Source organism: Tiliqua scincoides, chromosome 10, assembly GCF_035046505.1.
Source record: "Tiliqua scincoides isolate rTilSci1 chromosome 10, rTilSci1.hap2, whole genome shotgun sequence".
Taxonomy (NCBI): Eukaryota; Metazoa; Chordata; class Lepidosauria; order Squamata; family Scincidae; genus Tiliqua; species Tiliqua scincoides.
In genome coordinates this window covers 20,834,624-20,851,469 of record NC_089830.1, presented here as the reverse complement: position 1 = coordinate 20,851,469, position 16,846 = coordinate 20,834,624, and the positions used below count along the sequence as shown (strand labels likewise).

General features: G+C 46.0%; 1 protein-coding gene across 1 annotated transcript; it reads right to left on the bottom strand.

Moving 5' to 3' along the window:
* Positions 1-575: 575 nt before the first annotated feature.
* Positions 576-13,922, bottom strand: LOC136661534 (sulfotransferase 2A1-like). Its single transcript, XM_066638820.1, has 9 exons — positions 13,719-13,922; positions 11,062-11,242; positions 10,752-10,840; positions 4,637-4,763; positions 3,968-4,062; positions 2,609-2,765; positions 2,282-2,362; positions 911-1,042; positions 576-652 (listed from the first exon to the last, which is right to left on the bottom strand). Exons 1-9 carry the CDS (start codon positions 13,920-13,922, stop codon positions 576-578), a joined length of 1,143 nt encoding a protein of 380 aa, XP_066494917.1.
* Positions 13,923-16,846: the final 2,924 nt, after the last annotated feature.

The window sequence follows — 16,846 nt, the reverse complement described above, 5'->3', positions numbered from 1 at the left end:
CATCAAAAGACCATCTCTTCTGGCTGATTCCTGAACTCTTACTAGGGTAACCCCTCCAAGAAGGGAGGGCCGTTGCAAGTTGAAGGGACAAACCACGCACTTATGGAACAGTACTGTTGGGAATAGAGACAGAGCAGCTGCTTTTAAAAGGGGGCAATCCAGCATCCCTTTATGCCAGAACAGATGTTCAAACCCCTTCCTCTTCATCCCAGCCCGATCTGCTACTCACCTTGGAGTTGCACCTCACTCTCACCGCAACTGTCTACCAGTAATCTTTGCTCCTTCTTTCGGTTCTTCCTCTGTGAACACTCACTGTGCTGTTTAAACAGTCGGCCAACTGCAGAGCACTTATTTGTCGGTTTCAGTCTCCGCCTGCTACAACTCCCACCAGGTATTGATTTGTGAAATGCTCACTTGCTCTCAGGGATGCGGTCAAGTGGGGGGGCCTGGGGAAGTGGAAATCCGGGATTTCTCCTTTTAAAAAAAATGGTTCGGAAACCAATTCAGGGCCCGATCCTATTTAGCATGCGCCGGTGCGCGCTGTCGCAAAGGTGCCATAAGGTGGCGCAAAAGTACTAGCTCGGCGCTGGCCGGCACTGCGCTAGTGCCAGCGGAACACCGGAGCTCTGCTGCTCAGAGGTTGCGCCGACCGCTGGGCAGTGAAGAAGTAGGTGGGGGCATGGGGGGAAGATGGGAGAAGGTGTTCCGAGTTGGAGAGAGGGCTGGGAGGAGGCGTGCCAGGGAAGGGAGCAGGGCAGGAGGGAGGCGGGACCGATGAAGCTTCACTCCACGGCATCCTGAACCTCCATGTCGGGCTGCCCGCCCGCCTGACACAGAGGCTCTTAATTTGACACCGACCCTTGGGTCACCACAGAATCAAGTAGCCCCATTGCAGGGCTACTCGCCTTACCTGGGGGAAGGGGACCAAAGTCCCCATCTCCTGAGGAGGCAGCGTTGGCTGCCTGGGGCATGCCAGATGCAGCCTTTTTGGAACTGCTGCAGTCCAGCGCACTGAGCAGCTCAGGATTGGGCTGCCGGACACCTGAAAGCAGTTTTATGTATTTGTTTAAGGAACTGTTGGCAACCTTCAGTCTTGAAAGACTATGGTAGAAGCCTACAGCACCCAGTATTCCCTGGCAGTCTCCCATCCAAGTACTAACCAGGCCTGACCCTGCTTAGCTTCCGAGATCAGACAAGATTGGGAGATAGTGTTCAGTATAGGGAGATGGTTGGCAACCTTCAGTCTCGAAAGACTATGGTATAAGCCTACAGCACCCGGTATTCTCAGGTGGTCTCCCATCCAAATACTAATCAGGCCTGACCCTGCTTAGCTTCCGAGATCAGACAAGATCAGGAGATAGTGTTCAGTATAGGGAGATGGTTGGCAACCTTCAGTCTCGAAAGACTATGGTATAAGCCTACAGCACCCAGTATTCCCTGGCAGTCTCCCATCCAAGTACTAACCAGGCCTGACCCTGCTTAGCTTCCGAGATCAGACAAGATTGGGAGATAGTGTTCAGTAAAGGGAGATGGTTGGCAACCTTCAGTCGCGAAAGACTATGCTATAAGCCTACAGCACCCGGTATTCTCAGGTGGTCTCCCATCCAAATACTAACCAGGCCTGACCCTGCTTAGCTTCCAACATCAGGCATGTGCAAGGTAACAGTTGCTGCATCGAAGAAATCATGTTTAAGGAATGATTAACCAGCTTTCCCAAGTCCAGTGGGTGGCTCAAATGGGATTGCAAGACAGAAAATAACAACATAAAAAACATATTAAAAAGGATTCCAAGTTAGTAATGGAAGAAAAAAAAATCAGCTGAATAGTCCCAGAACAATTCTGAACTGTTCTAGATTCAAGTCATGCAGAGTCAGATCATGCCATTCTAGCCACATCTAAGAGATGCAACCCAACTGCATTACCAAAAACTACACAAAACACAAAGAAAAAAACCACCTTATGATTCAAACAGCAAGGGCCAAAACAATCCAGCTTTTCAGGTATTTTATTTGCATTATTCAGGCAAAGGTTAAACAAAAATCTCAATGTAATTGTCTTTTACTACTACTCAGCCCATTCCTGTTGCTCCTAAATTTGGGAGCGGAGAAGGCTGGAGCCCACCATCACTGCCAAGGTGGCAAGCGATATCGGCCACATCTGGTGGTATGATGTTTCACTGACATTGAGGGCACTTTCACAGTGTTCACATAGTGTACATCTTGGTTAACCATTGCAGGGTGCTTGGCATCTCTCATTCTTCAGTCCCATGGGAAGGTCACACCTTTCATTTTCTCCTGATAAACACGCTCAAATTGCTCATTCTGGGCCACGGTCAGGTAGTTCTTCCAGATGCCAGACTTTCCTGCAGCAGCAGAACAGAGGACAGTCAACTCAAAGAGGATATTCTCAGCCTTGAACATCTGCCCCAGAGGCAAGTACTCTGAGAGCAACCTCAATCAGCAAGCCCTCAACAAGCACTAGGTTTCATCTATGTCACAGTTCTGCCAACTTCCTGCCATCTGAACTCAAGTCAATCCACACATACAAAAACACCATCAATGTACCACCATGACTCAGCATTTACCTTCTCTCATTAACTTTCCTTTACTGTGGTCCATATCTTCATCTGATGCTTGGGAGAAGTTGGACATCTTGTTGTCCTTCATTGTCTCAAAGGAAGCATTTTCCACCACCGAGTCGATTTGTTGGCTGGTTAGCTCCTTTCCAAGGAAACGGCAGATCCTCTCCACGCTGCCTCGTAGATCCTGAGGATGACAAAAGAAAACAACAGAGGCTATAAATACAAACCCCACATGTTGACCACTAGACACTTGAAGAGGAGATTGGAGTAATTTTTCAGCAAGGATTTGGCAAGACTGCTGCCATGTGTGTTGAACCCTCAGCCCATGGCATAGCTAAAGCATCTGATGCCCGGGGGAACACAATTTTTTAGCACCCCCTGTCACATCCAGGTTGTGGTCTGAGGTGTAGGAAGGCAGTGCGTAAAGGTCTCAGAAGGTCTCCTTGAGACCTTAGAAAGGCACTTGCATTTTTTTCCAGATTTTGGGAATATATTGACTAAGCCGCTTTCTCAATAACTATTAACATACAAGAAATTTTACGCAGTGCGTAAAGGTCTCAGAAGGTCTCCTAGACCTTAGAAGGTCTCCTAGAGACCTTAGAAAGGCACTTGCATTTTTTTCCAGATTTTGGGAATATATTGACTAAGCCGCTTTCTCAATAACTGTTAATATACAAGAAATTTTCAAGCTGTATAAATATTGACCAGGTATAAACTGAGAGTCCACTGGATTAAAACCTGAGGATGAAGTTTAATGTTCATGATGAGTAAATATATTCAAGAATTTAAATGCTTCTTAAATATGGCGGCTCTCAAACATCTTTCTTGAGGCTCTCAGGCATCTGAAGTTTATCACAGGTGGTTCATACATTAAGCAAGTTTGGCCACCCATGTTCTCAAGCAGTGCTTCTCAACTAGTGTGTAGGTACCATCAGTGGTGCTTGAAGTGGTGCCTGGTGGTACTCATGGACCCATGGACACCTGTCACCAGGCAGCGAGACCCGGAATGTGATCCAACAGACAGTGGTACACTCTGTTTGTTCTCTGCTTTTCCACACTCTGAAAAGCCCTCCTGTCCATGCTGAGCCTCTTACTCAGGTGTTTGTTGCGTCACATCTGGCCTTCCGACCTAGAAGTAAGTGGCAATGATGTCATAGCCAGTTACATCCAGTGGTACTTCGAATAGGTGAACCATGTGAAGTGGTATGGTGGAGGACAAACAAGGAGAAACACTGTCCCTAGAGCATACCTGGACTGATGACCCAATATTCCATTCACTCTGCGTATCCCCCAAACTGTGACTTTTTTTTTTTTAAATGAAGAGGTGGAAACCTCTTAAGCAGAGAAGTTTCAGGTGTGGAAGTATAGCTGAGGAGGGAGCCATACCTGCTGCATCTCTTCATAGGTGTTGATGAGAACATTTGGCTTGTCTTTCATTGCCAGCCAACCTTTCACGTGATCAAACCAGGAGCCAAAGATTGCTGGAAGAGCAGAGCGGAGGGAGCGATATAGAAAGTAACCAATAGCCTTACTCATGACAAGTGAGATGGGTTGAGGGTTGAGATGGCCCACCCTCTCCACACCCAACGGGGACTCATGCTATAACATTGCCAACATCAGCTTAGCCAGTGTGGTTCCTTTTCCCTTTCCCAAGAACACTATTGATAATTCCAGTTCTGTGAGAGAGGGTGTGGATGAAGCTAGACATTGATCAGGGCTGTGACCTAGTCAAAAGACCATTGGAACAAGGAAGGCTGGACTCCACAGCTTCTCCACAGCCATGGCTCTTGCTGCAAGGCCTTGGGTATGATGCGATGTCTCAGCATTCCTATGAGGGTTAAAAGTGGGTCTTCAGCTGCTTGGTGGAGGAGCAGCTGTAATAGATAAGGAAGGGTTCAGAGCCTTCTCAGAACTTTGGCCATCACTTCCATTCCAGTTTGGGGCCAACAGCGTCTCAGAGCAATCTTCTGTGGGTCAGAACTGTTGGCTTCTGTCCCAGGAGAGTGTGTGTGTGGCAGTCTAAACTGAGTTTGTATATATGGAGAGTTTTCCTACCATTCCCGCTCAAGAAATTATCAAGCAAGTCTTGCATCGTTCCAGGGTCCCTCATACATTTATAGACTTTGTGAAAATAGAAGGATGAGACCAGCACGTCCTTGAGGTTCCGTACAGTGTAGATAACCTGTAGGAGAGGCAAGAAAGGGAACATCCTTCAGGTAGGGTGCACCCTCTCCCTACCTTCCATTTTTCAAACAAATGCAACTGCTCCTAAGAAACACCTTTGTTTTAGGAAGATCCTGTTTCCCCCAGTTTCCCTCCCCACCTCCATTGCACCAATCACAACCCACAGGGTTGCTCCATCTGACCCTGAGGACAGAGGCATTGGGTAACCTCAGAGTTGCCGACAGTGCATGTAGAATGAAAATAGGCAAAGGCTTCCGAAGCTCTCCAAGAGGAGAGCACACAAGGCAACAGACACAACCTGCGTCCCTGTGCCCTCCCCTGCATCTGGCATTCCGACGTAGCCTACTTCTAAAAAAAATACGAAAATTAGCAGCGCAATCCTGTCTTGCGCTGGAACAGGCAAGCCAGGAGGCATGCATTGTATCCAGCTCAAGACAGGGTTGCAAAGTGGCTCAGCCAAAGGTAAGGGGAAACTCTTCCTCTTACCCCTGGATAAACCACTGCAGCCACTACGGGTCTTCTCAGACGTGCGCTACCTCCTTCAGTGGTGCAAGTCTGAGGAGAGAGGAGCGGCTTCAAGAGAGAGCGGAGTGGCTGATTGGGGAACAGGGTTGGGATCCAGCATAAGTGCCAGGTCCCAGCCCCGCCTCCCACCCGCCTGCCCTCGGGACCACACTTCCCATTTTCCCCCTGCCCCAGAATGCCTTCCTCCCACCTCTTCCCTGCCTCCTCCTCACCCAATGCATAGCCTTGAGATGACCAAGCTCTTCCAATGCAAGGCTCGGTCCCTCCATTGGTGCGGAGGCTGAATTCAGCCTCCGTGTGCTGGCCTAGCCCACTCACAAAACTCCTGGGCCAGAGCTGGGGACTTGGCAAGGATAAATTAGGCTTGCGCCCTAGGACTTTCAGGTGATCTGATAGGTCTAATGTCTGCATATAAAATGGTAAGGATTAGATTGTGGGATATAGAAAAACAAGAGCTTACAGCAGCAGCTAGAAAAACCTGTTTGCCCCTTTTTCATCTTTCTTGGGGGCAAGAACCAAGCTCCAATTATATACACTGTTTGACTAATCCCCAGGAACGCTGAGCCTTTACTATAGCTAGATTTAATATTTTCCATCTAATCATCTATGGGGCAGATTTTTGGGAATGGAGAGAAGTGGAAGATCATGTCCTTGTGATAATCGGACTGTTGAGACTCTGGCACATATGATGTCTACATGCTTATATAATAATCTGCAACAACAGTGTCTGGAATAGATAGCTATCCTGCTAGGGTGGGAGGGGCAGGACATGGCGTGTTTTCTGTTAGAAGGAAGAGAACAAGATCGCATTTGCATGGCTGCTAAATACCTTTGATTTTTAGTAGGCGCAGATATTTGCATGATCTTTATAATATATAAGAGTCATGATTGTTGAGAAACTGCATACCGGGAATTTATGGATGTTGTGGGAATTTCTGTATGAATGGAAAGATGTACGATTGCTGGTTATTTTATAGGTTATTTGTCAGTTGCTTTTATTGTTTGTATGTTGTATTTGTTGTCTGTGATGCCAATAAAGGTTTCTGAGTCTAAGTCAATGTAGGTACAAGATCAGATAGCTAATACCTCAAAGCTCTGAGGCTACTGAAAAATCAGATCTCTGCAAATTGCCTGGCAAACAGCTCGTCTCCTGTAGTTTCTGTCTTGCAAAATCATCTTGCAAATATCTAACAAATTCGCTGAGCTGTTTGAGAGGAACTAGTAGCTACCTTGCAAACTGGAGGAGCTGAGCTCTTTGCAGGGCAATTGGCAGCTATCTTGCAAATTGTGGAAGCTTATTGCCCAGCAAAGAGCTCGGCTTCTGCAGTTTGCAAGATAACTACTAATTGCCCTGGAAAGAGCTCAATCCCTGCACTTTGCAAGCATCTGTAGATATAAAGAGATAAAGGTATCTTAGTTGATGCCCTCAATAAAGACTTCCCAATAAAATCCAGAAGGTTTTACCATTTTTTTTCCCTAGGGAGAAATGGGAAAAGAAGGACAGCATTCATTAAAGTTCATTAGGGCTGTCTGTCTGTCTGAAACCTTTATTGGCATATCAACACAACACAATTAAGACATATTTTACAATTGTCGCAACAACTTGCATACCGACCCAACAACTTAAAAACAAGATACCAGAATTATTTAAATTCTGACAACGTTATTTTAAGAATCTCAGATAAATAACCAGCAACAGCTGCGGTTAAAGAGTCACAAACATCACTCATGAACCTAGAGAGGGTAATATCAGAAGGGGTTAGGTCAGGAGAAATCCAAGAATTTAAATAATGATTACGAATGTCAAGATGAACTGGACAAAAAAAGAGTATATGAAAAAAAATCAGATGACTCATGACAAAAGAGACAGAGCCTTTTCTCCCGTGGAATGTTAAAAAAACGGCCAGAATGAACTGCCGAGGGGAAGATGTTAAAACGAGCTAACATAAAGGCTCGCCTATGTAATGGATTGATTAATGTATAAAAATAATTTGATACATGATTAAAGGTTGGGGCCAAGCCAAAAGAAAGAGGGGAACAAATAGGGTTAAGATTAATACTTAAATAATTAAATTCAAATGCTAAAAGCTTGTCTTTTATCAATGAGTATGCTCTTGTAAGACTCAAATCTGCCAAGGATTCTAAACATTAGGGCTGCCTTATTACGAGGAATGGATCGAGCTTCTGGTAAATAAAGAATTAAAAATTTGATTTATTTAATAAAATAAAAATATGATTTCTAAATATATAAATAGAGCTATTATTTCATTTTAGAGCTCCTTTTTTTAACAAGTCTCGTAACCCTAGATGGGTCTTGACAGTGTGTTGTTAAAAAGTGTGTTCCAGTGCTAAACATTTTGGGATCTACTGCTCTAAAGCCTGGGGTATGACATGATGTCTCACAGGGTTCTTATGAAGGTAAAGAGGGGCAATAGGAGCTGTTCTGCTTCTTGGAGAGCCCGGCACAGATTTAACAGATACATAAAAGAACACAGCATTCTCAGAACTTTGCTCCTGACTCCCATTCCCAAAATTTTCTCAGGGTCAACAAAGGTTTTCAAAACAGTTCTGTGGGTCACCGGGGGGGGGGGGATGTGTGTGGCAGTGAGAGGGCTGAGTTTGTATATATGGAGGAAGTCTTGCATGGCTCCAGGACCCTTTGAAAATTTAAGGGCTTTGCAGTAATAGTAGGTTGAGACCAGTGTATCCTTAGGGTTCCGTACAGTGTAGATAATCTGTAGGAGAGGCAGGAGCAGGAACATCCTTTAAGCAGGGTGCACCCTCTCCCTGTCTGCCGTCTTTCAAACAACAGGCAACAGTTCCTCAGAAATGCCAATGTTTTAGGAAATTGTGAGATATCAAAAGCTGATCAAACGAAGACCCCCTTTCCCCCCACTTTCATCATGGTTGATGAATCATCAATCCAAGAACGGAGCTTTGGTCCCGTGTTGCATTTTCCATATTTCCTTGCATGCTACATTAACATCACAACATATTTCGCTCACAACAGGAGAGGAAACTGAGCGCTTTCCACATGCGCTGCCTCCGACGCATCCTCGGCATCACCTGGCAGGACAAAGTTCCAAACAACACAGTCCTGGAACGTGCTGGAATCCCTAGCATGTATGCACTGCTGAAACAGAGACGCCTGCGTTGGCTCGGTCATGTCGTGAGAATGGATGATGGCCAGATCCCAAAGGATCTCCTCTATGGAGAACTCGTGCAAGGAAAGCGCCCTACAGGTAGACCACAGCTGCGATACAAGGACATCTGCAAGAGGGATCTGAAGGCCTTAGGGATGGACCTCAACAAGTGGGAAACCCTGGCCTCTGAGCGGCCCGCTTGGAGGCAGGCTGTGCAGCATGGCCTTTCCCAGTTTGAAGAGACACTTTGCCAACAGTCTGAGGCTAAGAGGCAAAGAAGGAAGGCCCATAGCCAGGGAGACAGACCAGGGACAGACTGCACTTGCTCCCGGTGTGGAAGGGATTGTCACTCCCGGATTGGCCTTTTCAGCCACACTAGACGCTGTGCCAGAACCACCTTTCAGAGCGCGATACTATAGTCTTTCGAGACTGAAGGTTGCCAATACAAATATTTCCATCTTCATTCTTTTATAATAAATGACCTTTTGAGTGAAGCCACCCCTCTCAGTCTCCTTCCTGACCTTCTGCAATACGCTGGCTTGTTACCCAGTAGCCAAGCCCTTCTTCCAACAGAGCTGTGCAATTCATTAATTCCCCTAAAACTAGGTTGGACCTAGTTGAAGGGAGGGAGGCAGGACCGGTGAAGCTTCACTCCACTGCATCCTGAGCCCGCCTGACACAGAGGCTCTTAATTCTACGCTGACCCTTGGGTCGCCACAGAACCAAGTAGCCCCATTGCAGGGCCACTCGCGTTACCTGGGGGAAGGGGACCAAAGTCCCCATCTCCTGTGGAGGCAGCGTCGGCTGCCTGGGGCATGCCAGATGCAGCCTTTTTGGAACTGCTGCAGTCCAGCGCACTGAGCAGCTCAGGATTGGGCTGCTCAACACATGAAATCAGTTTTATGTATTTGTTTAAGGAACTGTTGGCAACCTTCAGTCTCGAAAGACTATGGTATAAGCCTACAGCACCCAGGATTCCCTGGCAGTCTCCCATCCAAGTACTAACCAGGCCTGACCCTGCTTAGCTTCCAACATCAGGCATGTGCAGGGTAACAGTTGCTGCATCTAAGAAATCATGTTTAAGGAATGATTAACCAGCTTTCCCAAGTCCATTGGGTGGCTCAAATGGGATTGCAAGACAGAAAATAACAATATAAAAAACATAATTAAAAAGGATTCCAAGTCAGTAACTGAAAAAAAAAAATAAATCAGCTGAATAGTCCCAGAACAATTCTGAACTGTTCTAGATTCAAGTCATGCAGAGTCAGATCATGCCATTCCAGCCACATCTAAGAGATGCAACCCAACTACATTACCAAAAACTACACAAAACACAAAGACAAAAACCACCTTACGATTCAAACAGGAAGGGCCAAAACAAAGCTTTTCAGGTGTTTTATTTGCATTATTCAGGCAAAGGTTAAACAAAAATCTCAATGTAATTGTCTTTGACTACTGAAAATAATTTTAATATCATCAACCACTTCACTTGCAATCAAACTCTATAAATCAATTCCAGTAACTTTTTTACTTAAGAAAAAAGGTTATTTTTTAAATCTGCTTATCTGCCCAAAATGTATTGGGGGTGTAGTTGGTTCTTCCTTGGGCACCAGAAGGTCTTGGGCCAATCCCAAGTTCACAATATTGGAGCACCTTCATCGCCAAGCTATCGTTACGGTCAAGGCCAACCGAAGATTTTCTGGCAACTAACAGCCCAATCCTAACCAACTTTCTAGAGTCGATGCAGAAGTGCCATCAGGGTATGCGCTACAATGTGTGGTGGGGGTACAGTCATGGAGACCTGCTCAAGGTAAGGGAACATTTTTTCCCCCTTCCCCTGGGGCTGCATTGCAGCTGCATCTCTGCAGGAAAGTTGGTTAGGATTGGGCTGTAAAATGGTTTGGAGTGCCAGTCATCGATCCTCATTTTCCTTCCTGAATTAAAGAAGCCAACAGAACAGATGTGGAGGAGAAGAGATTGGTATACTAGAGGGGCAGAGATTCTCTAGCCTAAGCTCTGCTTCACACTTCCTCTTCTGCTCCATTCATCAGTGTTCTCACAACACAGGTTTGGGGAAAGGGGTCACTGTGCAACTGATGGGACAATCTCAGCCCATTCCTGTTGCTCCTAAATTTGGGAGCGGAGAAGGCTGGAGCCCACCATCACTGCCAAGGTGGCAAGCGATATCGGCCACATCTGGTGGTACGATGTTTCACTGACATTGAGGGCACTTCCACAGTGTTCACATAGTGTACATCTTGGTTAACCATTGCAGGGTGCTTGGCATCTCTCATTCTTCAGTCCCATGGGAAGGTCACGTTCACACCTTTCATTTTCTCCTGATAAACACGGTCAAATTGCTCATTCTGGGCCACGGTCAGGTAGTTCTTCCAGATGCCAGACTTTCCTGCAGCAGCAGAACAGAGAACAGTCAACTCAAAGAGGATATTCTCAGCCTTGAACAACTGCCCCAGAGGCAGTACTCTGAGAGCAACCTCAATCAACAAGCCCTCAACAAGCACTAGGTTTCATCTATGTCACAGTTCTGTCAACTTCCTGCCATCTGAACTCAAGTCATTCCACACATACAAAAACACCATCAATGTACCACCATGACTCAGCATTTACCTTCTCTCATTAACTTTCCTTTGCTGTGGTCCATATCTTCATCTGATGCTTGGGAGAAGTTGGACATCTTGTTGTCCTTCATTGTCTCAAAGGAGGCATTTTCCACCACCGAGTCTATTTGCTGGCTGGTTAGCTCCTTCCCAAGGAAACGGCAGATCCTCTCCACGCTGCCTCGTAGATCCTGAGGATGACAAAAGAAAACAACAGAGGCTATAAATACAAACAACAACAACAACAACAACAGTATTTATATTCCGCTTTTCAACAAAAAGTTCACAAAGTGGTTTACAGAGAAAATCAAATATCTAATGGCTCCCTGTCCCAGAAGGGCTCACAATCTTAAAAAACCCCACATGTTGACCACTAGACACCTGAAGAGGAGCTTGGAGTAATTTTTCAGCAAGGATTTGGCAAGACTGCTGCCATGTGTGTTGAACCCTCAGCCCTTGGCATCAGATGCTTTAGCTATGCCCGGGAACACACAATTTTTTAGCACCCCCTGTCACATCCAGGTGGTAGTCTGAGGTGTAGGAAGGCAGTGCGTGAAGGTCTCAGAAGGTCTCCTAGAGACCTTAGAAAGGCACTTGCATTTTTTTCCAGATCTTGGGAATATATCGACTGAGCTGCTTTCTCAATAACTGTTAATATACAAGAAATTTTCAAGCTGTATAAATATTGACCAGGTATAAACTGAGAGTCCACTGGATTAAAACCTGAGGATGAAGTTTAATGTTCATGGTGAGTAAATATATTCAATAATTTAAATGCTTCTTAAATATGGCGGCTCTCAAACGTCTTTCTTGAGGCTCTCAGACATCTGAAGTTTATCACAGGTGGCTCATACGTTAAGCAAGTTTGGCCAACCATGTTCTCAAGCAGTGCTTCTGAACTAGTGTGTAGGTACCATCAGTGGTGCTTGAAGTGGTGCCTGGTGGTACTCATGGACCCATGGACACCTGTCACCAGGCAGCGAGACCCGGAATGTGATCAAACAGACAGTGGTACACTCTGTTTGTTCTCTTCTTTTCCACACTCTGAAAAGCCCTCCTGTCCACGCTGAGCCTCTTACTCAGGTGTTTGTTGCGTCACATCTGGCCTCCCGACCTAGAAGTAAGTGGCAATGATGTCATAGCCAGTTACGTCCAGTGGTACTTCGAATAGGTGAACCATGTGAAGTGGTACGGTGGACAAACACGGAGAAATACTGTCCCTAGAGCATACCTGGACTGATGAGTCAATATTCCATTCACTCTGTATATTGCCCTAACTGTGACTTTTTTTTTTTTTTAATGAAGAGGCATTAAACCTCTTAAGAGGCATTAAACCACATTTGGGGCGCTATCCAACCATTATTTCCTGTCTCAGACCAGATCAAGAAAAGAAACAAAGAATCAGGATACACCATTTTGATTTAACTAATCCAACATGGTGCAATATCAGAATTCCTCCACTCTGGGCTTTTGAAGGCGGTTAAAGGAGGTTATTTAGTAAGGGGACCACTCAGCCCATATGGTACAATTTTCATGCTAACCAAGTCATAGACAGATGTCTACAGCTTTGGAGCATTCAGTCCACATACATTTCCTGTACATAGCAAAAGAGCATCAGAACAGCCTCACTGGATCAGGCATTAGGCCTATCTAGTACAGCTTCCTGTATCTCACAGCGGCCCACCAAATGCCTCAGGGAGCACACAAGACAACAAGGGACCTGCATCCTGGTGCCCTCCCCTGCATCTGGCATTCTGACATAGCCCCTTTCTAAAATCAAGAGGCTGCACATACACATCATGGCTTGTAACCCGTGATGGACTTTTCCTTCAGAAATTTGTCCAATCCCCTTTTAAAGGCATCTAGGCCAGATGCCATCACCACATCCCTTGGCAAGGAGTTCCACAGACCAAGTAGTTTGAGACTTGTGAGAACTAGAGACCTGCAGATATAACCTCATGACTTGGTGAGCTTGTGACCGCCCCAGTTCCGGAGAATTCCAATCCTACAGTTTGCTCAAGAATACACCTTTTCGTTTTGGTAGAATTCAATCTTTGAGAAAATAAGCTACACCCCTTTAGTTTTCCAAGATATAGAACCAGTTCTGTTCTATCACAGGCACCACATTTAGTGGTTCACATTTCACAGGTGTGAAACAGCAAGCAGTGGAGGGAGCCCTTGGACCATAGTTCACATGATAGGTTGAGCAGTTGGCCCTCGTGCTGAGTGCAGTCACATCAGACCAGCATGGTCTCCAGCAAGCCTCTGGTGGGCCAGAGGCTCATTGGAGACTACGGACTCCTCACAGGCTGAATTGGGGGTCCCTGAGGGCCGCAAATGGCCCCCAGGCCAGAGTTTGGGCACCCCTGCAATAGAACATACTCGTAGTTAATTCTCTTAGAATACAACCCAGACATCTACCCTGAGGAAAGGCTGTATAGACATCTTCTAAATAAGATGTCTTTATGATTTAGGGGGTGCTGGTCAATGATATCTCTTCTGTGTTTGCTGATTGTCTTTCAGGTCATTGAAATCTACTCCTCTTGAAGAGATCATGCGATTGGAACTGTATCATGACCAGTTCAAGAGTTTTTCTCCCGGTTAAGTAATTGTTCATCCCATCCACATTTTGTCATCAGTAATTCTGACTATAACACTTGGAGGGACCTTCCCCTTCTTTCGGTGACCATCCTCTGTGTCTCTCGCACTCCACGCATTCTCTTTCCTACCCGATTTGGGGTAAACGACGCTCACAACATCATCGTCCATCAGCTGGAATTCATTTTCCACATAGTTGAGATGTTCTACTGGGTAAAAGTTTGTTCCAGGGAAAACGATCCCCTTGTGCGTAAAATATGGCCCTGACGACATTGAGAAACTGCAAAGACATGAGTTCAAAAGGGGAAGAAGGAAAAGTCAGGAGATGACATTTTTAAGTATTATTCAAACAGTTTTCTTTGTGTCTTTTCTTTGGATAAAAACTTTATTGGCATACATAACACACACAAACACAACCACACAACAGTAGTGAGTATAAGCCTATGATATATAAGTATACATAGCATCTAAATAAATCAGGTATATTTATCCCATGTAGAATATAGTGGCCTAACATATTGAATATACTGGATAGCCTCTCATGGATCTACCTGCCACCAACAGCTACAGATAGACTACCACCCTCTCGGTTATAGGACTGAAAACATCATTCAGTCATTATGGCTTATCACCGCCATCAAGAATTTTGAAACCGTTTTCAACTCTGAGGATGAGCAATCATTTAATAACTGCTTAATTTTTACCATATCTGGAAGACCCACCCTATTAACCAGGATGGGCATTAGATAGGTGGAGTGGGCATTATTATGCCAAGGACAGTAGAAAAATATATGTGGAAGAGATTCAACCGACCCCATGTTACAAGGGCAAAGACGTCTTGATAGGGGATCTTACTATATCTCCCAGCTGTCACCCTTGAAGGAATAATGTTGAACCTTGCCAGGGTTATGGCATGATCTGTGGGGTCTGTCAGTGAAAAAAGATAAGTTGCCATTTTCCCAAACTGGCATAAGATGGAATGATATAAGGGCGAGCAAACCTTTGTTGCCTGTTTACTAAGATTTTGAAATTCAATATCCTTGTGTACCTTGGAATGGGCCATTGGTTTGGTGGATCCAAACACCTGCTTCCCCAGTAGCACCTTCCAGTGCTATGAAATGGGCTTTTCCCAACACCCAGATTAGTCTTAGACATCATTTGCCTTATGACCACTTTCTGAGAGTTTATGGTCAGCATTCTAACGATGCAGTAGTTCTAGAGCAGTAGTTCCCAAACTGGTGGGTCTTGATTCTAGCCCTTTAGGGGGCAGGTGTGAGGCAGGATCGTGCCACTAACTGGACAGAGGGGGGAAGTTTTGCACTTACCTTCACCTATGCCAGTCTCCGAGGGGTGCGGAGAGCCCCACAGGGAGCCCACAGACCCCTCTGCAGGACTCTCCAAGTTAAAAATAATGTTCGGAAACCACTTCTAAGGTTTGGGGAGAACTACAGAGGTGACTGCGGGGTGCCCTGCACCCCCTGGAGGCTGACACGGAGGGAAGTAAGTGGGGGGAAAAAACCCTCTGTCCCCAGCTGCAGTAAATCTGCCTGTAACTGGTAGTTTTGTTGCCTACCCCAGACTGTAATTGGGTGTTGGGTTTTTGGTGTTAGGGTTGTCATTTTTTCAGGTCACTTTGGCAGGTGGCGGGGGGAGGTAGGAGTAGTCATCAGATGTCCATTCTGAGGACAGCAAGGTCTAAAGTTCAGCCAGGACAGCTCTGGTGATCCTTGACTGGTTCTATAGGGCTGGCAGACTAAACCCCGATCAGAAAGGGGAACTTCCGGTGGGTCCTGACAGATTCTCATTCTAAAAAGTGGGACCTGGTGCTAAAGGAATGAGAACCACTGATACAAAAGAAGGAGGAACCGTTTCCTTTTTCGCAGATTTCAGTGTTTTCCAAAAGTGTGGAGCGCAGGAAGTGGTGCTATGTGTTTCTTTTCAAAATTTGCATCCTAATTATCACTTAAAATCACTTTAGAAGGGTACCAGGTAGGTGACGTAGGTGGTATAGTGTCAGCAACCACAGTCATTATTCGTGCACTCTCCCCCCACATTAAATAATAAATAAAAACCAAATACAGCAGTTTTACTTTTTTTTGCAGATTTGGGGTTGGTTAGTTGATTGGTTGGTTTGCAAAAATGAGAAGTGCAGAAAGTGGAGTCATGTGTTCACCATTTTCTCCCATCTTTACATATGGGGCAGGGTTGGCCTCAGAGAATGCTCAGATTTGGCACTGACCAAAGGCTCCTGCCTATTGGCGCACTGCCTTAACCCTCAATCAGTGAAACCCTCCAAGGTTCTAGATCATGTTGTCCAGAAAGGAGGACGGTTTGGTATCGAAAGGGCGACCTTATACTTTGGGGAGAGGTGTGGGGATTGTGAAGTTTTGAATAGAAAGGGAGAAACAACTTTGAAAAGTGGGCAATCTGGCCCCCCTTCCATCTGAGAATAAATGTTTTTACCCACATCCCAGCCTGATCCCCTACTCACCTTTGAACTGAACCTCTCCCTCACTGCACCTGCCAATCTGTAATCTTTGCTCCTTTCCCTGCTGGGAAGACTCTCTGGGAAATTCCTCTGGGAAAACTGGGCAGTTTTTATTCAACAGTGTCCTTGACAAACAGCAGAGCACTTATTTGTCGGTTACAGTATCCACTACCTCCCCACCTCCATTGCACCAATCACAACCCACAGGGTTGCTCCATCTGACCCTGAGGACAGAGGCATTGGGTAACCTCAGAGTTGCCGACAGTGCATGTAGAATGAAAATAGGCAAAGGCTTCCGAAGCTCTCCAAGAGGAGAGCACACAAGGCAACAGACACAACCTGCGTCCCTGTGCCCTCCCCTGCATCTGGCATTCCGACGTAGCCTACTTCTAAAAAAAATACGAAAATTAGCAGCGCAATCCTGTCTTGCGCTGGAACAGGCAAGCCAGGAGGCATGCATTGTATCCAGCTCAAGACAGGGTTGCAAAGTGGCTCAGCCAAAGGTAAGGGGAAACTCTTCCTCTTACCCCTGGATAAACCACTGCAGCCACTACGGGTCTTCTCAGACGTGCGCTACCTCCTTCAGTGGTGCAAGTCTGAGGAGAGAGGAGCGGCTTCAAGAGAGAGCGGAGTGGCTGATTGGGGAACAGGGTTGGGATCCGGCATAATTGCCAGGTCCCAGCCCCGCCTCCCACCCGCCTGCCCTCGG

What these genes read in the sequence shown, in the direction of transcription:
- LOC136661534 (XM_066638820.1), bottom strand. Translation starts at nt 13,922, where the DNA reads ATGTCGTCAGGGCCATATTTTACGCACAAGGGGATCGTTTTCCCTGGA. An exon ending in AGGAAAGTTAATGAGAGAAG is followed by an intron (nt 10,841 to 11,061) that starts GTAAATGCTGAG and finishes CTGCTGCTGCAG; the next exon opens with GAAAGTCTGGCATCTGGAAG. An exon ending in TAATTTCTTGAGCGGGAATG is followed by an intron (nt 4,063 to 4,636) that starts GTAGGAAAACTC and finishes CTGCTCTTCCAG; the next exon opens with CAATCTTTGGCTCCTGGTTT.